The sequence below is a fragment of the Neophocaena asiaeorientalis genome, unplaced genomic scaffold (assembly GCF_003031525.2).
Source record: "Neophocaena asiaeorientalis asiaeorientalis breed wild unplaced genomic scaffold, Neophocaena_asiaeorientalis_V1.1 scaffold606, whole genome shotgun sequence".
Classification (NCBI taxonomy): Eukaryota; Metazoa; Chordata; class Mammalia; order Artiodactyla; family Phocoenidae; genus Neophocaena; species Neophocaena asiaeorientalis.
In genome coordinates, this window is record NW_020173687.1 from 10,827,629 (window position 1) to 10,855,582 (window position 27,954).

The window sequence follows — 27,954 nt, forward strand, 5'->3', positions numbered from 1 at the left end:
GTCAGGCTTGCAAACGCTCAAAAGCATTAAAAAAGTCTACCACATAATCCTCCAGGCACATACCAACCCACTGCCAACATTATTGCTGAAAATCCTCCGTATCAAACCCCTCCATAAATCACACCCCGAGAGCCTGCATGCGGCTATGGCCGGGCTTGGGGCTCCAGCGCTAGCGCACAGGAGGCGGCAGGGGGACCTGGACCCACTGCACAGCTGCATTCCTCCAGAGCCACGGGATTTTAACCTCTTCTCCACTTCCAGTCACCTGCGCTAAGTCCTCGATCTTACTTCGACTATTAATCCCACCCCAGGCGTCACGGTGACTATAAAGCAGTAAACTGAAAACTAAGATGCAAGTAGAATCCAGGGGCAGATCCCTCCTCTTCAGCCCCGGCCCGCAAGCCCCAACACCAGTCCCACTGCCCCCAGATAAATCCACGTTCCTTCAACCCCAGAGAACCTGCAAACCCTTCCCGGCACGTGCTCTGAGCCTGTGCTGCTCTCACACTGCACATGGACCACCTTCTGGAAGGCTTTCAAAAACCCTATCTGACAGGGGGGCAGACATAGACGCGGTGAGAACGGTGCCCTTTGCCTGAAGTCTGACAATTTTATATGCTGGGGCCAGGAATCAACCCCAGGCAGTCTGATTCCAGGAGGCAGTGGCTGACCGTGTTTGAGGGTGTCCCCAGGAGCTGCCATCAGCTTCCTTCCACTGTTCCCACTACAAGCATGGTTCCCCAGAGTGATGGCTCCAGGCGAATCATTCAGCCTCCCCGAGGGCAGGGTCTTCCGTGATGCCGCTTCTAGCACACTGCCCAGACATATTCCAAGACCATCATTTAATGATAGCTGGCAGGTGGTGTTACAAATTCTCCCCACACATGGGCTTCCCTGGTGGCGCAGTGGTTAACAATCCGCCTGCCAAGGCAGGGGACACGGGTTTGAGCCCTGGTCCGGGAAGATCCCACATGCTGTGGAGCAACTAAGCCCTTGCGCCACAACTACTGAGCCCACGTGCCACAACTACTGAGCCTGTGCTCTGGAGCCCACGAGCCACAACTACTGAAGCCCGCGCACCTAGAGCCCATGCTCCGCAACAAAGAGTAGCCTCCGCTCGCCGCAACTGGAGAAAGCCCGCGCACAGCAATGAAGACCCAACGCAGCCAAAAATAAAATAAATGAGATAAATAAATTTATTTAAATTAATTAATTAATTAATTCTCCCCACACAAACAAGCCCAAGACTTCATCTAGAAAACTTTCACTGACTATGAACTGGGAGTCAGCCCTGGAGGGCCCTTCTTCCCTCACTTCAGACTATAGAGACTGTGGACCACAAGAGAGGCCCACGTGCTCTGCTGGTATTTAACTCACAGGCCATCACTTTAGTCCCTCTGCAGTTGCAAAGGCAGGAGCAGGAACAGGTAAGGTTTAGGTCAGAACTCCCTTTTCCCTAAGAACTGGTGTTAACTAGTGTTGGGAGAGAGCTCTGTGGGGAAGGAGGCAGGTGAGACCCGCTCCCAGGCACCTCTAGTCACCCGGTAAGTAAGCAGGTAAGCTCTACTCACCATAGTGCTAAAACTACTTCTTGCTCGGAGCACAGAAAACCACTGGCATAAACAACTGGTGTTCAGTAGTATCACCCAAGCGAAAAGACATCTCAACCAGTAACTGTCTGAAGTACTTAAGCGCATGCCATACTCACTGTGAGGTTTTCCAATTCTAGTTGGCGTACTGTGTAATATGACTTAATATCTTCAGAGATCAACGTCAACTTCAAATTTGTGTCTTCAAAGATCATTTCTTCTTCTCCTTTTTGTGGCCAGTACTGTGCACATTTTAACTAGGGGAGAAAATGACACTCAATTATTGTGAGCAACTGACTGTCTTCCTATGGAGGTTTGAAGTACTGTCCACGAGCTTTATGATAACCCAAAGACCCAGGGTTTTCGGACCTTGGAGGTCGCCATCAATGTAGCCTGCCTGCCTCCAGAGGAGATGGGGAGGGGTCTGTGAAGATCTAGACCAGGACTAGGCGGGCAGACAGGACTTGCACTTCCAAACCCAGCTGCCCCGGTTTTCCACACAGCGAAGTGTTCCAGGGGTCTGATCCTCTCCCTATCACCCATGAAGGAAGCCAGATGGCACACAAGGTTTAGTCTTTCATGAACTACTTTATGTAGCCATTTCAAAGGTTATCTGATGGGTGCACCTGATGGGTGCTCTCGGCATAGCGCAGACTCCCCACCCTGGGGACGATAACCAAGGCTAGAAGAGACCACATGAAACACCGTAAAAAGCTTGAAGGGCTGTAATCAAATGCAAACCAGAATCGAGAAGGTTTGCAGAGGGGTCCTCCAAGGCTGGGGATCACCCACTGCCCCACCCCACCCTTTCATTCTGGTTCGGTTCAGTTCAGAAAAATCCCTTGTTGTAGTTTAAAAATTTTAGAAACTACTTGATGCTCTTGATTTAAACGTAGCTCATTAACATTTTCCTTATAGCAAGCAAACTCCCGAAGATTTGGTTTCATTTAGAGTTCAAGAAAGAAAATCTGAGTCAAATTTAGTGGCATGCTTTGCTTGAGCCAAGTTTCTACACCAGACATTTCTGGTTGCTGATGACTGTTCTGGATAAGAACAGCAGGTAGATGGGGGCTAAGCTGCCAGGTCCATAAGCCAGAGGAACCGACATATGTCCCCAGACAGAGGGACCCTCAAAGGTGGTAAGACTTTCAGCAAATGAAATATCAGTGTGTGTAAACAGCTCTTTGGGAAATGGTACCAGTTCAAGACCCTTATAATTCAACATGCATTGACTCAGAGGAGCCAGGAGGCTCTTGAAGAGGCTGACGACAGAACAACAAAAGCCCATCGGTCCTGCTTTAATGAAAACCAAAGCAACAGAAAAAAGGGAGGGAAACAAATTAAGAAACACCACACTGAGATGCCAACACAGCATCAAACTTTATGATTCCCGAAGAGAAGGCCATAAAGTTTTGGCCAGTTTCACCCTCCCTGCACCAATGATGAGCGCCAAAGATGAACCCCTGGAACAGAGCCCATCTGTCAGCACCAAAGAGATCCTGCCACTCAGGACACAGAAGCATCAATGGCATGGCACGATCCCATGCTTAGCCAAAGTGGGTGAGGCAGATGACAGCAAGACTTCAGGAGACGCTTAAAGGATGCATTCATTCCCACACTTCAAATCATTAGACCTGTGTAATGCCTTGAGACTCCAGAAACAGACTGCCCTGGTAGGTCCAAAACCACGTGTGCTGGAGTGGGCACCCAATTCAGTGAGCAGACCAAGAGTAAAGCAAAGAAGCAGAAATGCGGAATGGCGAGTTGCTACCAAAGAAGAGGCCAATGTTGTCATGCCTCATGGGCAGGAAAGGCAAGTCTTTTCAACCTCACGTCCACACAGCAAGCACTCACTTTCAAAAGCAAATATAAAGCCTTACAAATCTCTGTAATCTGGGTAAAGAGCAAGACTTTGGAACTCTACAGCTGAGGAATTCTGGCACACACTAAGTGTCAATACTTATTTAAAAAATAGGAGTTCTTAAAAGAACTCTTATGCATCTATAGCAACATGCCACGGTCTGCTCTCTGTCATTTCCTGTAGAAATTTTTATTGTAAACATATGCAACAGAACAAAACAAAATAAGCACAATATCAACTACTTCCTGTTATCCTGTTTAGTTGATACATAGTGACCGGAAAAGGTGATTTATTTTATTAGAAAGCAGTCCTTCTTCAGGGTTAAAATTGAGGCGTGTCTTGGGTTGGCACCAAACAGCCACATGGCAGTGCCAAAGTACTGGCATCTGTCATACCTGCTGTTACCACCATGAAGGCGGGTGTGAGAGAGTCCTTGCTTGGGTCCATCTAAAACAAAGAGCTATGCCATCTTGAGAAAAATCCATGAAAGTCATCTGGGGTGACCCTGTGATGGGTGATTTGGCTGAAAGAAGAATGAACACAGAGAACTAAAAGCAGAGTACGAGAGAGATGCACAAAGCCTAAAGCACCTATGATACAAAACCTAGTGTCTCGGGCCTGAAAGCACTTGAAATCAAACAGCATCTTTAGTAGGGATTTCAGGGGAGAGATATGGGTGATGTTTCTGGTTGAACATGGCTTTGCTACCTCCCCTGCCTAGACAACAACAAGCCCGGCCCCTACACACATGCACTCTATCCCATCATGTCTAAACTCAGTTTTTAAACTGAATGAATGAGAACTTTGGCCATTTGGATGACCTTAGTCTAACACACACGATCATTTTCTCCACAATGGTTTTCCAGGAAGCACAGGGTCCCAAAAGGGTAACGGGCAGGTCTGCCAAAAATACAGGGAGAACATCTACCACTGTTTGGTGAAAGAAGGAAACCAGAAAACAAATATGCATTACATGGAAACGCTCTGCAAGCTGGTTTTCACCACGGGCTGTGTGGAAAAGTTATAATTAGATTAGCTGAGCAAACAAGACAACGCAATTTCTTATAATTTTCCCCAGTCAGCCCTTATGGGGTGATAACGTTGAGGCTGAATTAAAAATGTTTATCCCAAGGAAACTTTAAGAACCATAAACCATACGTTGCTTTCCATGCCAATCTGCAGGCCCAAAAGACCCACAGTAAAAAGAAGAGCTGCAAAGGAAAACAGGGACTACTGTCACATCATCACAGTAAACTACAATAAAAACCAACTAGTTTTTTTTGTTGTTGTTTTTTTAATGGCCAACATAGCAGTCCAAGGGGAAAGGTTGTCACAGTGGATCTGTGGTCCATTTACGTTCGGCCTTGGGTGGGCGACAACCAAGAGCAGGGCCTGGTGACAAATGTGACTGCAGTACAGGGCCACCACTCCTTGTGTCCTGTGGCAACAGTAGCTAAAGCAAACCGCGTGCAAATAGCAAAGAGGTTTCATCTGAACTTTTAGTAACAAATAAAAGGCAAATGCTACCATATCTGATGATTTTAAAATAAGTAAGTCATGATTTTAAATTCTCAACCCTCCATACGACTACAGAGTGTTTCTCAACTGAGGGCAATTCTGCCTCCCAGGGGACACTGGACGTCTGGGGACATTTCTGATGGCTTCAACCTGGGGTGGGGGTGATACTGGCATCCAGTGGGCAGAGACCAGGGATCCTGCTAAACACCCTCCAACGCACAGGCCGGCCCCCCAAGACAGAGAGCGATCCGGCCCAAACGTCAGCAGCGATGAGGCTGGAAGACCCCGAAGGGTCATCTGTGCTCAGCACCTGCACCGGACACCGTGTTTCACTTCTCCTTGAGGAGTGCATGTATTGCGGGAACCTCGTGTTTTGTTTCTTTACTCAAAACTGCTGACAAGAGTGGTGATGGGTGAGGGTTTGCTTCACATTTGCAACTTCACATTTTATTAATCAAGCCACTGCAGAGAAAATCAAAAACCACTCTCACTGTAAACATTTTTTTCTAAGACAAGAAGCATTACTGCATCAACTGAACGCTCAGGTAAGCTCTTTACACCTGTGAGTACGGAGCGAATAAATACTCTCTTTCAAGAAAAGGAGGCAGAGGCAAAAATATGATTTTAAACATGTGCCGTTGTACGAAGGCCATTTGTTGTAACCAAGACCGTTCCTTTCCGGGTGCGGGAGGGAAGAGGCTTTGTGGCGAGCGCTTTACTGCTTTAGGTTTTCACCGCTCACGTTTCCTTTGATGTGTTACTTCTTTGTGCTTGTATTTTTTTCCCTTTAGGGCCACGACTGTGCTTTCTTCAGAGGGGTGGCATCTCCGGAGCCTTCATGTTCTCCTGGCAAGCCACAGGCCGCATCCTGACACTGCGACAGCAGTGCCCCCGCTGAGCCCCAGAGAGCACAGTGCCAGCACCTGGCCGGGCCTGGGCCACACGCTCCTCCCGGTCTCCGTGCTCCTCAGCCCACCTCCTCCCGGGGCCTCCACCTCTGAGGCTGTGGAGCCCCGGCAGTGCTGGTGCTGGCTGCGAGTGTCTGATGCTGGCCGCGAGTGTCTGGTGCTGGCCGTGAGTGTCTGGTGCTGGCCGTGAGTGTCGCGGGAAGCAGGTGGGAGCCAGGGGGGCGGGGATATGGCATCTATTCCCTACTTCAAAGATGCGTGGGGAGGGAGAGCACAGCCACCGCGGCCCCAAGGGAAGCAACGTGGGATGCCGGGAAGTGGGGCAAGTGTGATTCTGATCATTAGCCCAGAGAACTGGCAAGAAACTTAAAAAAAAGAACAATTTAATAAAATAAATAAACGTTCATCCTGGCTGGAGTCTGGAGACGGAAGGCGGGGCTGGGGGTCCAGGTTAACTAGGGCCCAACCATACCCGGTCCAGTAGCCACATTATGCATAGCTGGGAGGCAGGGGGAGCCCCAGAAGAGTTTCAGCTGTGAAGAGGTATGGTGAGACTTGCTTTAGAAAGACCATTCGGGATACAGGATGCAGGAGACTGAGGAGAGCCGTCGAGGGGCAGGAGGTGGCCTGAACAAACGCACACCTCGAGTCCACGTTGCAAAGAACTTGGAAGAAAGGAACACACACCCTGAAGTGAAGCACAAGCAGACAACGTCCACACTAAAGAGGTGTGGCCAGGAGCCAAGCGTCTGGGGATTTGACGGAGGCGAACCCAGGGTCCAGCTGCTCCCACAGCTCAGGTGCGGAGAGGCATGCTTTTACCAGCCAGAAAAAGCAAATATGATGAAGATACAGTAGGAACTTGCTTTTCAAAATAAAACTCTGCTTACACAGCTCCACAAGGCAAGCACAGCAGCACACGAAGCAGGAGAGAGACTGAGAGGTGAGAGGAAAGCATCACACACTGGAGAGACTGACTGATGGGGGCAGGGTGGAGAATAGGTCAAGGGCAGTTTGACTTGTTTCCCTCTTTTAAATTCACCTACGTATCTGACTTGTTTACAATAAACATGTATTTGTATACTGCTTCTTTATGTTTTTCTAATAGAAATAGAAAATCAACTCAAGGAAATAAACACGGACAGACGTCGACTTTGTGGACTGGCATCCACACGGGCAGCGATGCAAACAGTGGATCAATCTATGACTTACCGAGCCTTTCTCCATCACTCTGTTGAGCATGACAACGCCCCTGCTTTTCTGCTCCCACACCATCTCCCAAAAGTGACCGCAGGTATTGGGCAAAGGGCCCTGCAAACACACAATGCACAGTGTATGCATTTTACACACAAACACGTCCCAGTGCAAGCTCACTGCTGGCGGTGAGTGGACGACAGGGCCCTCGGGCAGCATGGTGGCCATGGCTGGGACAGGGACCTGCCTCTCCCTGCCTAGTGGTAACCACAATTCTATTTCCTACCACACGGTGAAAGGTCATTTCTGCACCTCAGGGCTGGTTCAGAGCTGAGCGATGGAGGAGAGAAAACACAGACTCTGCTTTCTGGTGTGGGCTGGCCAGCTGAGGGGCTCCACTGAGAACCATGCCTTAGGGCGGGTGGTACAGCGAATAAAACTGGCTGCAAGGGAGAGGCAGTGTGGGGAAGGGGTCACAGGGACGCTTCCGACGGCTTGGTCCCAGCTCCAATCACTTACTATCTGTGTGACCTCGGACAAGTCACCCCACCTCTCCTTGCCTCAGTTTCTCCACCTATTCACAGGGTTGTGAAAATTAACTATGTTCATATATCAATACTTATTAGGCCTTACCACAGTACCTGGAATACAGTAAACACCCAATAAAATGTAGCGATTATTATTACTATTAATAATGGTTAACCTGACCACAGACAGCCTTCATCCTTGGACCAAGGAACATGAGATGTGGACACACAAATAGTCAGGCGGGTGGCCCAAGGGGTATGGTGTCACCGAGGCATGGGGGGTAGGGGTGCCTGCTGAGCAGCGGGGCCCGTCTCACTCCAGCCCCCCTGGCAATGGGCACAGATGTTTACTGGATATAGGGTATGAATGCCTCGAGCTTGCCTCAATTTTTAGTGCTGCCTGGAAGGGACATCACCTATCACCTGCACGACAGAGCATGTCACCTCCTCTGGCCAGCACCACTTCTTCTAAAATAGTTTCCTTTCACTTTCATCCAAAATCTCCTCAGTCTTTACATCTTTTCCCTTTAAGTCTCACCGCGCTTCCCTCGACCACAGAGCCCTCAGTGCCCTCTCGCTTCCTTCCCTGAACTTATCTGGGATTTGCTGCCTAAACCTGACAAATCCTGGCTCCTTAGAGTCTCAGACAATAGCGGATTCCACGGTAACCCCTTCCAGCCAACTGACAGAAAAACGGCTCCAGGAAGGCAGGAATCAGGGGTCGCATGGCTGGAAACGAGGACCCTATTGCCAGGTCCCCATAGCGGTGGCTCTTGTTACTCCCCTGCCCCCATACTTCACCCCAGTTTAGAATGGGTCTGAGGGATTAAAAATCCTGTAAGATCAGAAAGGATACACGCCAAACTCAGCCAACACTTGAAGATGGACATGAAGGCCAGCATCTGTGACATTATTCTCTATGCTTTAAAAAATATTTCAGTCATATTGTCTAGGGATGTAACTTTGGGGTCAGGCTGCTTCAATCCCGTGTGTACAGCTCAGGGCAGAGGGAGATCATGTAAGCCGTTGGATATAACCATGGTACAACCTGACAAACAGACAGACCTTCAGATGTGCCAAGGAAGCGCTAGGGCATGGGGGTGGGGAGGACAGGGGTGTAGAAGTTTCCATGGTGATTTCCTAACACTCCATGTGACTTTACAGACCCTATCTTTGCTTTGGGCTTCCTGACCCCACACCAAAGCTGAATGGCTGAAATTAGGAAGTAAGAAACTTGACTACTTCTAAAAAGAGAAGTTCCCAAGAAGCCACTTTTGCCTCAACCTCTTCCCACCAGCCTGCCACCACCAAAGTCTCGCTCCTTCTCATCCCCACCCCAGAGGTGCTGGGAGGACCATGTGCTGAGGGCCCGGGGACTGACGTTCCATACACTGACTTGGGGGGCACGAGGGCCAACTGTGGTCACGTGCGGAAAGGAACTGGGACAGGACAAAAGGGACAGTAAAGAAGGGCCACCAGGGATACGCCCTGCCCCAAAGCAGAATTTTTTCACTGCACTTTCTGGTTTCACTGTCATTTTAGTCTCCGAATATTAAGCACAGCTATGACGTTCACAATCACCCTATAACGCAAACCCAATATACTACTGATAAAAACTGATACGCAATGAAAAAACAAAAATTAGGATTAAAAAAAGAGAGAGAAACTTAGACTGTTTAGACCAATTTACAGGTAACAGATTAAGACGTGAGAAAATTACTTAAAAAGAAACTCCTTTCTCCCCTTTCCCAGATACCCATGGTCTTTGGGTCATACACCAGTACGTGTTTCACAAAAGGTCAGTTATTAAACCACTTTTATGATTTTTTTTCCCATAAAGATGCCAAAAACCAGTGGGAGTTTCAAGTGGTTGTGCATGTTTGTTCACATCATCTACCCCCTCCATGCACCCCACCCCCCGCAAGAATGAGGGCCATGCAGAGGAATTCTGAATGGCCATCTGGATAGATTCCTCATCTATTGCTAACCCTCTCAGATTTCCACGAGCAGCACTGGACACTCTGAGGCGAATATTTATGGACTCAACACAGGTATTGCTCTTCTCTAGCTGCTGCCTCTGTCAACAGACCACAGGCCACTCTGGCATTTTACTGCTGTTTTCTGTAAACCCAGCAATGCCATACTTCCCAGAAAAGATTCATGTCACGACCAGACTGAATCTCGGAAGGAAGACTTTTTCCTTCCTTGTTGCTTTTTTGGATTGTTTAAAACCTGATCTTCTAAACAGATGTGGCAGATTTTATTTGAGGTGTAGACAACATCACTCTGAAACTCTTACAGTGACATCAAGTAAGGCAAAAACCATTAGAGTCAAATTCGAACAATCCATTTACCTGCGTGAGAATGTAACTCCTTTGGGCTTCTTCCATTTTTATCAAACTAGCATTGATATAGTCGTTATCTTCTTGATGAAGTTTAATCCGACTATGGTCAACTGAAAGGCAAACCAGAACTCAGAGGTTAATCCTGGAGGACCCAAATGTCCACACAGGCAGTGCGCCCCATGGGGGAAAGCAAGAAGGTGAGTTGGTGGCACTCAGGGTGTTCACATTGGCTGAGTCCAAGCTGTTTTAGTTGAGATTAGTTATCAATATGGGAATGACTAGTATCTTCAGAAAGGTTTTTGGAAGTGTTTGAAACTTAACATGAAACAGCAACAGAGGCAAACTATACTAAAACACAGAATATGTCCTGTTTGGGAAATCTGTTTTTAGGCTATATCGTCTTATGATATTTGTTACTGTCCCCACAACTTGGAAGACTGGGGAAAGGGGATGTCAAGGGATCTGTTCTCTGATGCCTAATATATACTTTTAAAGGGTAAAAAATACAGTGGCTTCAATCTTTAAAAAGGAAAAAAAAATCCACCAAATATTCCACCCAGTCCCCAGAGCTCTAGTTGGTACAATGAGCTAAGTACGTAAGACTTATGATCACACCTCAACCTCACCTATGCCTAATGGTTCAAAGATTAAGTGGCTTAAGTATACAACAGTGTGAAAAGTCATACCTTGAATTCCTTGATACGAGGTTTTTTTTTTCAAAGTTCAAGTATAACATAAATCTCATGATCAAAGACACTTAAAAGACAGTTTAACTGGAAAAAATAAACTCTGAATCCAAAACACTGAAAGTCTACTAAACGTAACTTTCAGAAGAGTTTTTAAAAATAAGCTTGTGTTTGGAAGGTCTGCCCCAGGTTACTGAAAAAGCATAGTCCCCTTTTTTTCCCCTTTACCATAACTTTGTCACAAAAGCCATGTTTCCCTGAGGGCCACCTTCCTTATCCTGCTAGTGCAGCTAACAAGAGCAGGTGGGTATTTTTATTTCTGGTACAACACAATGGACGGTAAACTCAGGTGACCATCCATAAATAGTTCTCCCCCTGCCCAGTGGGAAAGGAAAAGTTAATGGGGATAAGTGGTTTGGGGCCTCCTATTTGAAAGGATTCCAAAGAGATGTTTTAGGAAATTAGCCACTGTTTGGAATAATGTTTCTCATCATAGAGGGTTAATACAAACTGAAATACTTGGGTAATATTTAAGTGGGTCATGGAGATAAGAAATCTCAAAAAAAAATTATGACCGGCACTGGTGGTTATGTGAGTGGATTCAAACAGCACTGGGTGGTGACCTTGGGCAAACAACTTACTCACCGAGCGCTGGGTTTTTCACCTGCCAAATGGAAGATAATACCCAGTCCCCAGAGCTTCCACCTTGAAACATTCTCCCCACTTCCTCCATAACCTTAAAAGAAAATCACCTTTTCTACTGAAGAGTAGAGGTAGGGGAGAAAAAGCAAAATATAAGGAGTAAGATTGGGTGAGGGTGAAAAGGTTTGGGAATTGTGTCTCTGGAAGAATATTTTAAATGCTGTTTTTTTCTCTGTAAAACTGGTTCATAAAACCATTTAGATGAGCCTTGATCAAAAATGTAGAAAAGGAATATTAAAGACAACATTACTGCCTAATTCAGAGCAAGTACAGCAAAGGCTAGAGACCATGGGCATGGCCACACCATGTGAAAGGTGCGGACAGTGATGGTTCTTTCCAGTTCAGGGCGGCTGGCCAGGGCCTCACAGCAGCATCACCTGAGGAGAGGCTGTTAGTATTATTTTTAAATAAAGCCTACGAGGTGCCATAGCCTAGACGTGCTCAATCAAGAGTACTGGGCATTGGGGCAAAATCACGTGTCACTTGACCTAGACCCGCGCTTCAGATGTTCCTGGCGAGCACCTTCAGTTAGTGACCATCTCAACCGCAGCCAACATTCACGAGTGCAACACTGGGCTAGGCGGCTGACGTGACTTTATTCATCTTCGCACGATCCTGAGATCCGCGTTGACTCCTGTTTGACTGACGATCAGAGGAGGGGGCAGCCGGCCCAAGGCCACAAAGCTCTGAGGGGCAGGGACCGTGGCAGCCGTTGGAGGCAGACTGCTCCGTGCCAACTGGGGTCCGACTTCGCGCCCCTCCCGGGGACCTGGGCGCTGCACAGTTCAGGGCGGGAGGGCAGTGAGCTTTGACAGGCCGGCGGGAAGTGCCTGGCTGGGGACTGACCGGCTACATCTTCAATGTCCCTGGCAGAGAGCAGTGCTGGGGGAGCTGCTGGCAGCCACAGCCCTCACTGATTGGCAACAGCCACATGGAGGTGAGCCAGAAGGTTCTCTGTGGCCTAGAGGATGTGGCAAAGTTCACGTCCTTCACTCCCCTCCAGGTTTTGTTACTTTATACAAACTCGAACATATTTGGTTATTTACTTTCGAGGTATCAGCGGACTGAGAGCCAATTACTCAGAAGGCAGAGGAGGATGCAACGGGCACACTGAGAGCTAACGGCAGGAAAGAGCTTGAAGAAGGATGATGGCAGCAGGGGGCGGGGTCAACAAGCAGAGCTGACTGCAGCTTTAGTTGAGGGGGTGAACCGCTCCCACCCTTTAATGCCTGCGCAGGGCATCGTTAGCAGTTCAATACAAGGCTCGGGGTCTAATAAGACTTTTGCTGAGTCACCCAGAAGTGGTTATATTATGCCTGCTATACCCTGCTTCAGCTGGTAGGAAAATGATTCATCATTAAAATATTCAAAGCGGAAAAAAAGTGCTTTGAACTTAGCTGAATTTTCCAGGAACTGAAACCTTACCCCTTCTACAAGGGTGGAAAAATGAACCATTACTATAAGTCTCTAATGCCTTTATTATAGGAAACAATCAAGTCACAAACCTTTACTGCTATCAATTTATTACCAAACCCCGGGGCTAAAGGAGTCCTGACTGAGAGGTCCTGCAGCTGAATGGAAGCAGAGTAACGGCGATGTGAATACTTACAGGGACTGACATCTCTGTACCTGTTTCGGTTTTTGTTCTTAGGAAGCTTGGCCACTCTACATGGGAAGTCACTGGCTTCGTGTCGGATATCCTACAAAAAAAGGATAAAGAGTTCTCTCTTGAAATCTCTGGCATCAGGAATTCATCTAGATAGTTAACTGAGCGTGGGCCCTGCGCCGGGCACTGAGGAAGACCCAGCACAGAAACGGACATCAAAGGGAGCCACGCAGTGTGGGAAATACAAGGTGCTAATTCAGAGGCATGCCCAAGGTCATGGGAGGAAAAGAGAAGGACAACTGGGGTGGGAGGAAGTGGCATGGGGCTGGGAGCTGGAAAGATGTGGAAGAGGGCAGGAAGATGGGGGGCGGGGTGGGCACGTTTCACTCAGGAACCCCCAGCACGGCAAAGGCACGGGGGCTGGAGTTCACGTCTTATGCAGGAACAGTGAGTGGGCCGGTGGGAGGAACAGCAGGCCTGGGGCACACAGGTGGGTACAGGCCAGATCTTGGAGAGCCTTCCAAGTCAGACCTGGGAGTTCCATCTGTAACGTTTTGTAAAGCTACAGTTATCAAGAGCAGATAAAATGCCCTTTTACGCCAACAAACTATCCAAATGCTTTCCTAGGAGATGGTAAACAAATCCCATTACACCAAACTGTCAGAAAGAGCAAGTGCCTGGACTAACAGAAGATGCACGCTATGCGTCCTGCTAGGTGGATCCCCTAAATCAACACCCCTATGATACTATTTAAAAGTCTTTTCCTTTAAGTCTGTATTTTACTATACATTATTAAAAGAAAAGCTCATCCAACAATGTGAATATACTTAATGCCACTAAAATGTACACCTAAAAATGGTTACAATGGTAAATTGTGTGTTATGCATAGTCTATTACAACTTAAAAAAAAAAAAAGACGAACCCACAGTGAGAGAACACGAGAGCAGATAATAGCAACACAATTTTGGAAGCTGGAAATCAGATTGATTAGTGGTTGGCAGGCCTGAGAAAGCTCAATTACAAGCCAGCAGTGGGGAAAGCAGAGAACCATCATGATTTCCACCACAGAACCTTCCACAGAGAAGCGCAGAAAGTGTGCTTCTCTGGAAGGAGGGGTGGGATTCACTGCAGGGGAGCTGGGCAGAGCTGCCTGAGGGGAGCAGCATCTCCACTCCCACCGCCCCCTTCCGTGCTGCTGGGTGACTGCTGCCTCAAAACTCTGCAGAAATCTGGAGATTTATTTTCTGGAAGATGTAAATCAGGGGGCAGAGTGCTCTCTAGATGATCTGAGCAGACAAGAGGAAAGACCAAGAGATGCCATTACAGGGGTATGGAAACAACAGCCTACCTGCACCTAGAGGCCCAGTGGCCAGATCTGTGCTGATAAGCTCCTTACACCTGCTCAGAGCTCGCTGCAGACCCTGTAGGCCCCTATTCTTCATCATGTACACACCACTGATTACAAGATGTCAGAGGAGAGAAAGCCTCTGATACAAAAGAGATTTAAAAGAAAAACAAAACAGGCAAAAAAAGCCCCTTAGAGGAAATAAACTGCAGAGAAATGAAAGCTTAAAATATATACATTATTAATATACTCAGATAAGATACTGTATCCATGGATTAAGAACAGGACGTTGTATACAATAAAAATGTCTCTTGCAACTTAAAAACAAGATGGCAGAAATGATAAGCTTAACTGAAGAGTGATAAGATAAAGGTAGAAGAAATCCTACCTTTCCAGAAGGCAAAGCCTAAATAAATAATAATAATGGAAAATTAAGCAAAACAAAATATAAGAAAAGAATACATTAAAAAATAGTTCAAGGAAATCTCCCAGACACATCAAGTGCTCATCAAAATGATAAAAACAGACCCATACTGAGACACACTAATTTGCAATTCCAGAATCCTGCAGACAAAAAGAACATACTGTAAGTTCCCAGAGAGAAAAAATAGTTCACTTTCAAAAGATAAGGTAATCAGATTCTGCAAGAACACTGAAAGCTGAAGGGCAAAGGCGCAATGCCTTCAAAATTCTGAAGAAAAATAATGTCCAACTTAGAGTTCTATACACAGCCCAATAATCAACAAGTGAGAAGGGACAAGAAAAACATTTCAGATATGCAAGGTCTCAAAAACTTTACCACCCCTGCTCCCTTGCTGCAGCAATCCACTGGAGCATGTCTTCCACCTGAGTGAGGAAATAAACGAAGAAAGAGAAAGATGTAAGATATACAGGACAGGGGTTGGGGGGAAGGATCCAACACAAGAGCAAAGGCACAGGAAATTTCCAAAAAAGCTGTGACGGGGGAGGCCCCAGGATGACAACCATGTACCAGCCCTAGGAGGCAAGCAGCCAGATTGGCCCAGAATGACTCAAGAGACAGACGAGTTAACAACATGTCTTTGTCCCCTGTACCAACCGTGACCAAACGAGACCACCAAAGGGAAATGAGAAGACCTGAAGTCCAGAAAACAGGGAATCCAACTGAGAAGCAAAGCAAAGAAGTCTCAAAATGGTAGCTGTGTGGCAGCCTACAGACCCAGCGACCCAGACCAAAGAACAGAGGTCCCCAGTAGGGACGCCTCCAAGACCAAATCTGAAGCTGAGAAATCACCTGAAACTGCTCTGTCCGAAACAGCAGCCCAGCAGCCACGAGCCACACGTGGCTATTGAGAGCACTTGAGATGCAGCCAGCCTGAAAAGAGATGTTGCGCAAGTGTAAAAATACACATTGGATTTTGATGACTTAGTGCTAAAAAAAAGTAAGGTATTTCAGATATTTGAAATACTGACTATTGGTTGAAATAACGTTTTGAACATATTGGATTATGCAAACTATACTACTACTTTCCTCTGCTTCCTTTTATCTTTCTTACTGTGGCTACTAGAAAAAGCAGAATGACACATATGGGTTGCGCTGTATTTCTATTGCATAGCACTGACTGAGCTTGTGGAAAATTGTTCTGAGAGGCTATCAGAAGCTATGGGAAGAATTAGCAACAGGTAGAAAGAAAACTCTACAGATGAAAAAAAGGCAGGAAAGTATTAACTACAGGAAAATCTATTAAAAAGGAAACAGTTCAGTACAACACTATCTGTGACCGTGTGCATAGGCAAATAATGTACACAATGAATATGGCTTTAACCAAAAAGTATAACATACTGGGAGAATGGCGGAGGGGAAGCAAAGTGGGAAAGCAGAAGGAATGGCTGTTTAAGAAAATGAAATCCTATACCTTAGGAAAGATCTAAATCAATGAATCCAAAGATAAGCATTTTCCTTAGAAATACGGAAATAAATACAAGCTAGAGTCAGCAGCTCAAAGAGTTCAAAATAGTCATCCATGAAGAGAAAGACTGGGGAACAGGGAGGTATGGGCAGCAAGTAACTGGATCTTATTATAAGCTTATCATGGTATTATTTAAGCTCTTAAACCATGTATACATTCAACTTGGATTTAAAAAAAAAGAATGCCCACATTCTGCTATTCTACTTATTAAAAAAACTACAAAATGACGAGGAGTTTTTGACTCATACTAGAAATGAGATAATAATTTAAAGCTATGATGATATATTATAAACCCACTTGGGATTAAACAAATTAGTCCAGTAGTAACTTAGCCATCATATCATTTATGGATGAGATTAAGCTTTCAGGGAAATGCTACACAACACAGAAAAATGACTTGAAAAAATAAATCTCAGTTTTAAATCTCTTATTCTACTTGTTATTTGGAAGTGTTTACCAAAAGGTACGAATTTTGCCTTGTGATGTGAAACAATCTGATCACTCCAGCTGGTGTGACTAGATGAAGATGGAAGAAATCATTGACATGGATAAACCACTGAACTAACAAGTATTCATTCTGAGGAAATAAGGGCCAAAATAGCAACAAGTGTGCAATTGATTTTATTCAGCCAAAGGATTTATTAATCTGTACTTTTTTGGTGAGAGAGAACACAGCAAAACTCGGAGATACCTAATAAAAATAGGAGCTATTCACACAATACTTTTTAAAAAAGAGATTCTAAAATTAAGGTATACTCATAGAGCAAAATGCACAGATCTTAATTATGTATTTCAATTAGCTTTTCTGACCAGCTTTGAGGTATAATTTACAAATAATAAAATATACCCAGTTTAAGTGTTTCTCTATTTTAGAATGGCATATGGGAAATATATGCATGCTTTGAATACAAGTATTTACATTTCATTCGGTAAAATAAAATGCCAGGATTAGAGTCTTAAAATTGAGGAGTGATAAAGTACCTTTAAAATTAGAAGTAACTACCAACAGTGGTTTAGAAGAAAGCACATACACTACTGTACCACAAACCTTTATAGAACTAGAGCAAAACAAGATTTCTGTATTTTAAAACTGTATCAAAGGTAAGCTAACCTTCTAACTGCGGTAGAAAAAGCAGATCCCTGACTGATGAACAACTTTAAGGAGACTTTCATCCCAAGCATGAAGTATCCCTAGAAGATCTTTGATTACTCTGACCAAAGATTAAATAATCCACCAAAGTACGTAAAATTTCCACACACAGAATAAAATAAAGGCCTTAAAGCTGATGATGAAAAGATGAACGTTGGGTAAACTGAGGAGCCAAGCCAAAAAGGAAACAATAAACTTGCCATGAAACATACTCCCAGAAGCATCCCCTAAAAAATACCCACTGAACGTTTCAAGAATCATTCAAAGTGTACCTCATAATTTCAGGGATGGGATCACACTAACTTAGAAATTTTACCAGTGGGAAATTAAATATACCAACAAATAGATAACCTATCCATTTCCTTCCCTCGGACAGTTCTTTACTGGCTTTTTAGAAGCTTACTTCCTATTCTTAGTGTAGGTTTCAGAAATGTCATAGAACGAAACACCATATGTAATGGACGTCAAACGTTCATGCTCTCTTGGAGAATAAATCTGATGATGTGCTACTGAAGCAGAGCTCAAGTTTGGTCAAAGCTTACAGGCAAATGGTTTAAATTACACTGTATCATTTTATATGGGCACCCAAAATGATCTGACTCATCTCTATAGTGAACTGTTTTCATGAGAGGAAAAAAGCAGTTCTTCCAAAATTATGATTTGGCTGGGCTAGAAAGCTGGGCTATAAAATGCTTGATAAAGTTTAAACAAAACATCTGAACTGGAAATCTTAAGAGGCAAGGAAGTGAGCATGGCAGAAACTGACATTACCTGAATAATTTCTAAAGCTAGTTATTTCCCATCTTCCCACACTCACTTAAGATAACAGATGACCTCCCAGTGAGTACAAAGGGATATAACATGCTTATAAAGCTCTGGTAATTCTGGAATGAATTAGGGCCCAGAGTGAATCAATTTCTGTATTTAAGGGAAAGCTCATGATCCATTATTCAAATACCTCCCAAATCCAATTAGGCAAAAAGTCAAACTTGGGTGAAAAGCTGGTAATTTTTCACTTGAGATTTCCGTTTTTGAAAACACATAGGCATAAAAGCCAATCCAGCCTTGCAGAAATATTTTCAGGTTTATAGCACTTTGTTAAGTTAAACCTAGCAATTTTGGTTTTAACACCTTTTTCTCTTTAGTCCCAGAATAGGGTGAATGTCTCTTATTGGCTCCACAGTAAAATGCATATTTCTCTTAAAACTATTTGAGAGTGATGAGGTGGAGCCAGCATCTTGTTAAAGCTGGGAGTCTGCTGGGAAGGGCCTAGACCTTCACTTCTCTCACCCCTCCTAGCACCGGCCCAGGCTCAGAGTAGGCACTCAACCTAATTCTAGTGATGGAATTAAGGGATCATTCCAAAGGTCCCCCTCAAAGAGTCCTTAAATCCATACCAATCTGCTTCATTTTATGGTACAGAAATGTTCTTGAAAGGGAATATGTTTAAGCAAATGTCTGGTCCAATCCTGCTTTCCAATCATTTTATTATTATTATTATTTTGCTGTGCAATTGAGTCACACGGCCTCCTGACAAGAGAGTACCAAAAGTGTTACTAAAACGTGGATTCAAAGCAAAAAGGGTTATTTTTAGATGGTTCGGACAGCCATCTGTTTTAAAAGTCTAAAGGAAGAAAGGACTCCAGTGGTACCTTTTATTTGCTAGAACTGCAGTGAACTACAAGTCCCTTAGCACCTTCAGCATCTTCTATGCTCCCCCGCACCCCCATTTTACAAATGGTTGCCTAATTTGATTGCTCCGACCGTTATCCAGTACTTTATGGAATCTACTGGCTCTCAGAAATAGACAGAACTAGACTGAAGGCAAATGCAGAAGTACAGTAAAGACAATAATTTAAAATGCAGTAAGTGAACATACAGGGTGTACATTTCCTGGAACTCTTGCAGTAGTCACCACTGAATAGGGAGATATATATAGAAATGGGGGGGAGGGGTGGCTAGACTAAAATTTTAGCAACCAACTCTTCAAAATAACGTGTTGAACAAATTTCATTATTCATAAATCTCATTATAAATGAGAATATAAAATTCCTGTATAACAAAGTATACATTGAGAAATACACAAATTATCAGTCAGAAGTTCAATGTCTTTCAAGTTGAAAGCAATGCTGTATTCTTTATCTATACTAGTTAATGGAACAATATAATTTACTACAAAAACCTTAGGAAAATATTTTATTATATTTATCTGTTTATATAATCAATACACGAGAAGTCACATACTCAATATTGTTAAATTTTAAGATAAACTACAACGCTTAGATAATAATGAAAAAGCTTAAAATTTAGCTAACAAGCACCAAGCTTGCTTTGGTTTAAAATTTAAAATGATTATGTACTGAACAGAAAAAGATGATGAAAAGTAAACCAAGAACCTAAGACTCTCATGTGGTAGTTGAAAGAGAAAGAGGGGGAGGGAGGAAGGAACAAAACTGGCCAGCATTTAAAAGGCAGAAGGATATACAATAATCATCCCTGCCAGAGCTTGAGGAAATGTTGGGTCATCTTGTACACTGGTCGGGGGTAAGGTTAAAAGAAAATGGAGTTACAAATCACTACCAGAACAATTATGTACATTTGGAAAACAACATGGAAAAAAGCATAATCAAATTGTTTTACAAATTCGCCACAAACGAGGATGAGGGCAGGAATGGAAAGTGTGGAGTACCCTTCACAAAGGGGAACCATCTGGTGGACATGGTGGGACCAATTTCACGCTCTGATGTGCACCCTCTGCTCTGAACACAAAGCAAGGTTGATTAAATATAAAGAAAAGCACAAAGGCACAGCTAGGCTCAAAAACAGAACAAATGAAAAAAACAGGCCTCCCACTCAAAGTGATCTGCAAGCAAGGTACCAAAAAGACAGAAGGTGACTAGTTCTGAAAAAGATAGCCAACAAATCAACTAGAAAAATAAATCTATCCCACAAGAAATTTATTGTTAGCACTTTAAAGATAAATATATTTGAGATCAGGGATAAATAAAGGAATCATGTATAAAAAAGATGTTATAAATAAATCTAGGGAGGAATGAAGCCAGAATAAGTGGATAGGAAAGAACAAATGAGAAATCTTGGAAATGGAATTGACAATCACTGAAATTTAAACAACAACAAACCTTAACAGATGAAGATAAAAACTCTGCACTGAACACAAAGGATGGGTACTTTGAAAGCAGAGGAACACAGCATGGAGAAATAGGAGATGTGAAGGAGCAGTTCAGAGACACAGAGGATAGAGCAGCCCCAGCACACCCCTAAAATATAAATCAGTACCCACACGTTAGGGTCAGAGTAAAGCTGCAAAACAGTAAGGATAAAAAATCTTCAAAGTAAATCACAACATCTCCTGGAAGCTTAACAGAACGCTAACATTGTCATTTATTTATTTTTTACACAACTGAGTAGTTAACAAAGAAATATAAAAATTGCGTTTTCAAGTACCACTGACTTTAAACCTTATTTTTACAACCCTTAAAGTATCTGTTTTTTGTTTTTTTTAATCACTTATGTTTTCTGTTAAATGTCATAAATTTCACCTTGGGCAGAAATCAATAGGCAGAAAATGAATCAGACTTACAGTAACTGATGTCAATGAAACATATTGGAACAAGTATTTTTTTTTTAATGCTGAGAACCACAAAACCATTCCTGTAAGAGAACAGTCTAAAAAATTGAATCTACTTTCACTTCTGTTTTGTTTACCTTCTGCTTCCCATAAGGACAGTTTAAGTGTTCAGGCCCTGGGGTTCTGGCACTTTGCCGAGGACAGTGGTACAGCTGACTAAGGACACAAGTAGTTGGCAGACATCTGAAAGTGGAAGGTTTACACCTTCGTTTACATGGAACCAGATTGCCAACCACCAGCTTCCTCCTTCCATGGTTAATTTCCCTAAGCTCAGTGGTTACAGGGAGAGACCTTAGGAACCCACACGGTATTCCTACTCTGAAATAACAGAACCATACTTATGAAACTGATGATAGTCTGTGTATAATTTGGGAGTGTAAATGGGAGGGAAACAGAATGTCAAAATGCAACTAGCTTTGGTTAAGCATTTCTTTAATATTCCAAGAGCAGTACAAGATTCTGTACCATAACCAAAGAAAAGGCTTTTGCATTATTGTTATCAACCAAATGAGTTTTCTAAATATTTTCTAGATGTAAATGTACTTTTCTACATACCATTTTGGGGATTAGGGCTGACGAGGAAAGACGTGACCAATGCCCAAAAGCATTATGAAGTGATAGTTTTTTACTGAAGCCACAAAGATAAAATGACAATTTGGGGAAGAGGGGAAGCAGGTGACCAAGCTCTTCTGCCTGGCTTTCCAAAGAATTCTGTGTATGTGGATTAAAGAAGCAAGGTCTAGAGTCAGTGTTTGAGTCCCTGCAATTCATCCAAATATTTATTGAGCACTGACTATGTGGCAGGCAATAAGGATATGAAGATGAACAGCTAGATAAAGAGACGCTAGGTTCTCAGATAGGCACTGTCACATGTACCTCACACAAACACATCCATGACTATTCATCAAGAATTAACAGTAAAACAGGATTAAAGCCCTGAGCAAGTGGATACTCTACCTACACCCCCTCCCCACCACCAAGGATCTGATCATTCTTGGAAAGGCAGAAGGAATGATTCAGAAGCCCCAAACTCTATCTGCACCTGCATTTCTTTTGTTTTTGTTTTTTTGCGGTACGCGGGCCTCTCACCGCTGTGGCCTCTCCCGCCGCGGAGCACAGGCTACGACGCGCAGGCCCAGCGGCCATGGCCCACGGGCCCAGCCGCTCTGCGGCATGGGGGATCCTCCTGAACCGGGGCACGAACCCGTGTCCCCTGCATCGGCAGGCGGACTCCCAACCACTGTGCCACCAGGGAAGCCCTGCATCTGCCTTTCTTTTTGCTTCCTCCTGTGGCTTAGATTAAGGGTTCTAGCATTGAACTGTGCCTGAGAACAATGGAACCACGCTGTATGCATAAAACCACATGCACCACACATTATGGGTAAATTAAGGATAACCTGATCTATGCACAGATTTCTTATCTTTTTTTAGATCTCAATCTAGTGTGAGATGCAACTCTACTTACATAAAGCTAATTTAGGATGTTGCTGAATAAACAGCAACGGTCTTAAAAACTTCAGGGCTTCAGGAGAAAAATCTCTTTGGGCCAACTTAGTGAGAGAGGACTTTTAATAAAGTCAACAGTTCAGTGAATGCTTACTACTTACCACGCCAAGACATGTTAGTCTAATCATAAGGTTACAAGAGACAAAACCCCATGTGAGCCCATAGCCTGTGGCTTTCTATCTGTTTTCTCCACTAAGAAGTCATACAATACTCAGAGTTACTTGAAATTCCTAATTAAGAAAACATCTGAATGCAGCAAGTGAAAGTAACATTCTGTGAATGACTTTACAGCCATTTGTTTTTTAAGTAACTTATCATAACATCAGCATTGATGTCACATGTCACCCCTGCTTATAAGACACCTGGAAAAGTGGCAATACCAGAGCAAGATACTACTGCTACAGGCCAGAGGAGCCCTTGAAGTGTTTTGAAGAAGGTTCACTCTTTGTTTTGTACATTATGTGGATTTTGACAAATTTATAATGACATGTATCCTCCACTAAACAGAGTATTTGCACTGGCCTAAAACCCTGTGCTCTACCTATTCATCCCTCCCTCTCTCCCGGCACACCCCTGTCAACCTGTCAACTGATCTTGCTACCGTTTCCATAGTTTTGCTTTTTCCAGAAATGTCATACAGTTGGAATGATATCATATGTAGCCTTTGTCCACTTTTTTTCTATTAGGCTGTTGTCTTTTTCTTAATGATATGCAGTATTCTTTATGTATTCTGGGCACAAGTCCTTTGGTGGTCACACACACTGCAAATGTTGGCAAAAGCCAACTGATACACATATCTAACCACCCCAAAACACAGGGCTTACAACAGCTTATTTGCTTGTGATTCTAGGGGTTGGCCATTTGAGCTAAGCTTAGCTGGGATGGCTTGTCTCTGTTCCATGTACTGTTGGCTGGGCTCACCATATGCATTTGTGATCACTGGTGGCCCACTGGCCTCACTTACAAACCTGGTGCTTGGCTGGCTGTTGACAAGGGTGACGGCAGTAATAAGGTCAGTGTCGTTCATCATCCAACAGGCTAGCCTGGGTTTGTTCACACTGTAGTGACTGTAGAATTCTCAAAAGCAGCAAGAAAGATATGCAAGTACAGAGACACTGCAGGTTCAGTTCCAGACCACAACAATAAAGCGAATATCACAATAAAGTGACTCACATGAATTTTTGGTTTCTCAGTGCATATAAAAGTTATGGTTATATTATACTAGTCTATAAAGTGTGCAAAAGCATTATGTCTGAAAAAAACAGTGTACATACCTTGATTTAAAAATACTTTATTGCTTAAAAAATGCTAACCGTGAGCTAAGCCTTCAGTGAGTTGTAATCTTTTTGCATTAGTAACATCAAAGATCACTGAGCATGGGTCACCACAACAAATATAATAATAATGAAAAAGTTTGAAATATTGCAAGAATTACCAAAATGTGACACACAGACAAAGTGAGCAAATGTTGTTGGGAAACTGGTGCCAGTAGACTTGTTTGACACAGGGTTGCCACCAACCTTTAATTTGTAAAAAACACAATAAAGCAAAGTGCAGTAAAACGAGGTATGCCTGTATGTTTTTTAGGCCTCTGCTTGTGTCATTATCACCAACATTCTACTGGCCAAAGCTAGTCACGTGGCCGAGCACAAATTCAAAAGTGATTGCCCACCTCTTGGTGAGAGTCACATTCAGAGGGGCATGAATGTGACAGACAGGGATGGGAGGAATTTGGGGCCACTTCTGCAAACAACCCAAAGTTAATGGTGTCTTTTGATAAAGAGAAGCTTTTTTTTTTTTTTAACATCTTTATTGGAGTATAATTGCTTTACAATGGTGTGTTAGTTTCTGCTGTATAACAAAGTGAATCAGCTATACATATACATATATCCACATATCTCCTCCCGCTTGCGTCTCCCTCCCTCCCACCCTCCCTATCCCACCCCTCTAGGTGGTCACAAAGCACTGAGCTGATCTCCCTGTGCTATGTGGCTGCTTCCCACTAGCTATCTGTTTTACATTTGGTAGTGTACATATGTCCATGCTACTCTCTCACTTCGTCCCAGCTTACCCTTCCCACTCCCCGTGTCCTCAAGTCCATCTTCTACGTCTGTGTCTTTATTCCTGTCCTGCCCCTAGGTTCTTCAGAACCGTTTTTTTTTAGATTCCATATATATGTGTTAGCATACGGTACTTTTCGCTTTCTGACTCACTTCACTCTGTATGACAGACTCTAGATCCATCCACCTCACTACAAATAACTCAATTTCATTTCTTTTTATGGAAAGAAATGAAATATACAATATTCCATTGTATATATGTGCCACATCTTCTTTATCCATTCATCTGTGGATGGACACTTTGGTTGCTTCCATGTCCTGGCTATTGTAAATAGAGCTGCAATGAACATTTTGGTACATGACTCTTTTTGAATTATGGTTTTCTCAGGGTATATGCCCAGTAGTGGGATTGCTGGGTCGTATGGTAGTTCTATTTTCATTTTTTTAAGGAACCTCCATACTGTTCTCCACAGTGGCTGTATCAATTTACATTCCCACCAACAGTGCAAGAGGGTTCCCTTTTCCCCACACCCTCTCCAGCATTTATTGTTTGCAGACTTTTTGATGATGCCCATTCTGACTGGTGTGAGGTGATACCTCATTGTAGTTTTGATTTGCATTTCTCTAATAATTAGTGATGTTGAGCATCCTTTCATGTGTTTGTTGGCAGTCTGTATATCTTCTTTGGAGAAATGTCTATTTAGGCCCATTTTTGGATTGGGTTGTTTGTTTTTTTGATGTTGAGCTGCATGAGCTGCTTGTAAATTTTGGAGATTAATCCTTTGTCAGTTGCTTCATTTGCAAATATTTTCTCCCATTGAAGAGAAGTTCTTAAAGGTCAATGTAGTTCAATTTATCAATCTTTTCCTCTATCGTTTTTGTGGGGTGTCTTGTTTAAGAAATAGTTGCCCATCTCAAGTTCATAAATACAATCTTCTCCATTATTTTTGAAAAAATTCAACTGAAGAAAAATGTTTTTCCATACAATTTCATTTATATCTTGATTATGCCTCAAGATGTTGGAATAAAACATACAGACGACAATATGGCATGTCTGTCCCTTCCAACAGCCGTTTTTATGCACAGTAAACACTACTCTAACTTGACCAGCAGGCACTCAACGTCTGCCGAATGATGAACACAGAGTGACTGTCTCTGTCCTTTGCCTACCAATCTTCGAGAATATTAGTATTTTTCTTACTCATGTAAGCTCTTTACATATCTTGAAGCCAACAATTCTTTGTCTATCCTGAGAAACCACTTTGCCAATTTATTTGTTTGCACATTTAAATTTAATTTCCCCTAAATAAAAATATTTTAAGTGTGGGAGGATTATCATAAAATGTCATTATAATAACAAGAGAGCTGCCACTTGGCAGAATTATGAGTGATTTTTATTTTCTATTGTTTTCCAATTGTTTTCTACAGCGCATATGCATTACCTAAGTAATAAAGAGTTTTAAAGTAGTTTAAAATTTTTAAGTATTCAAACCTATTGACCTTTCCCTCTGCGATTTTCTTTATTGCCTCTAATGGTAGAAAGTCCTCTTCCTCAGTATGGTAGTAACAATTTAGAAAAAAAATTTAATCTTAACCCATCTGGTTTATTTTCCTTCTACAATTTTCAACTATACCCATTATGTTGCCTTTAAATCTCAAACTATGCTAAGAATAGATGTTTCTTCTGGTTCTGACAGCTTAACAGTTCCTCTATGCTAATCTCTGTGTCCGTCTATTACAGTAATTCAAATTGTATATTACAGAGTGCTTCCTCCTCCCTTCTTCCTAAACTCCAATAGGAACAAAATGCAGCTGCAACTGATCATTCAGATTTCAGAGTGAACAAATCACTATTTTTAAGAGAAAGATGAACCATTACAACTAGGTAGAGTTGTGTTTTTTTAAGAAGATTAATGCAGGCTAGATTCATTCTTTGCAACTATTTTAGCAAATTAAAGATCAAGAGGAACACAGGAGATTAAAATGTAGGGAATTAAAAAAACCCACTATAGTATTTCTATAGTTAAAATGAATACTGTTACTTTGTTCTTCTGTAAGGAAAGAGTAGGCAGGATGGCTCTGGCACAAAACTTTTCCCCCATATTTATCTGGTATGTATTATTATGCGTATAAACTTGTAGTGAAATAGAAGAAAAAATTAAAACATTAAATTATTTCTGTTCACCATGTCCATAAGCAGACTATTTTTTTTAAGCAGACTATCTTTTAAAAAGCATAGTTCTCCATGTCAGTTACCTGATTTCTAACATTTTAACTTCCGTCAAAGCAAATTTTAATTTATTAAGTGTACTTAAATAAAAAGCAACTTTCAGAGTAACTACTTAAAACAAGATCCAGCATAAAATACCTGTGTGCCAACAAATCAAAGTAGAACATCTTCCTATCTCCTTGACATATTTAGGGAGATGCAATTGTTTAAAAACGGTTCTATCCCTTCCTTCTCTCCAGCCATAAGCCTCCGGCAACAGCTACATGATCTTTTGGTCATCTGCCTTCTTAGAACTGGATACATAAAAAAAAAAAAAATTCCTATACAATGAAAGGAGGCAGTAAACCTCTGCTAATAACATATGATCAATTTTTAGAAGGCTGACTGATGCCAAATACTTCCTCAAGAGGATTTGCTCAATATCTCAATGCTACAACTAAAACTATATAGGAACCAAAATCCATATACATATTGCTAGAGACAGACCTTGGGCCACTATTATTACATAAATAACTGAAGCTATTGCAGAAGTAATATCCTTTAAAGATAATACAATACCTAGGCACTCTTCTCCCCAAGGCTCACAAAATCATGACATCTTCATTGGGCTAACAGGAAAATAAATCCCTAGGACCAAATAAATCAAACATTTTACAAAAATCAGGATAAATAAAGAACTTTAGGGACACTAAGTCTAGTGACATTTTCATGTAACAGCAATGCCTAAACTTGAAAAAAACTCACGATTAGAATGTTTGTTTTCTTACTGCACTGTAAAGCAATCTTCAAGTAAACAAGATTACTCAGAGCAAACAGTGGGAAGTTTCAGTGAGATATGTTCATTAGAGAACAGGATAGTTAAAAAGCCAGAAATGTAAAATTATTTTAAAGGTAATTGGTCTCACCACCCAAGTATATTTTTTAAAGCAAACCCTTACATACGATGCCAAAGTCAAGTTTTGAGGATCACCTTCAGAGTCAAGACTGCAACACTGCTATCACTGTACTTGCAGCCAATTTTTGTTCTTGCGTTTCAGGTTGTACCAAGTGTTGACGGGGCAGGTGGCTCTGTCGTCGCCCCGTCCTCAGTGAGTTCCTACTTGGTGGGGGAAGACCGCTGTGGCCACAA

The 27,954-nt window shown here is 42.9% G+C and overlaps 1 protein-coding gene across 1 annotated transcript in view; it reads right to left on the bottom strand.

Annotated features, from left to right (window-relative positions):
• PTPN1 (protein tyrosine phosphatase non-receptor type 1) overlaps positions 1-27,954 on the bottom strand; it is a 65,265-nt gene that overhangs the window by 6,752 nt on the left and 30,559 nt on the right. Inside the window, exons 2-5 of the mRNA XM_024750451.1 lie at positions 12,940-13,030; positions 9,952-10,052; positions 7,089-7,187; positions 1,709-1,846 (exon numbers count right to left, since the gene is read on the bottom strand). Coding sequence (XP_024606219.1) covers positions 1,709-1,846; positions 7,089-7,187; positions 9,952-10,052; positions 12,940-13,030 — 429 coding nt within the window. The remainder of the gene's footprint in view (positions 1-1,708; positions 1,847-7,088; positions 7,188-9,951; positions 10,053-12,939; positions 13,031-27,954) is intronic.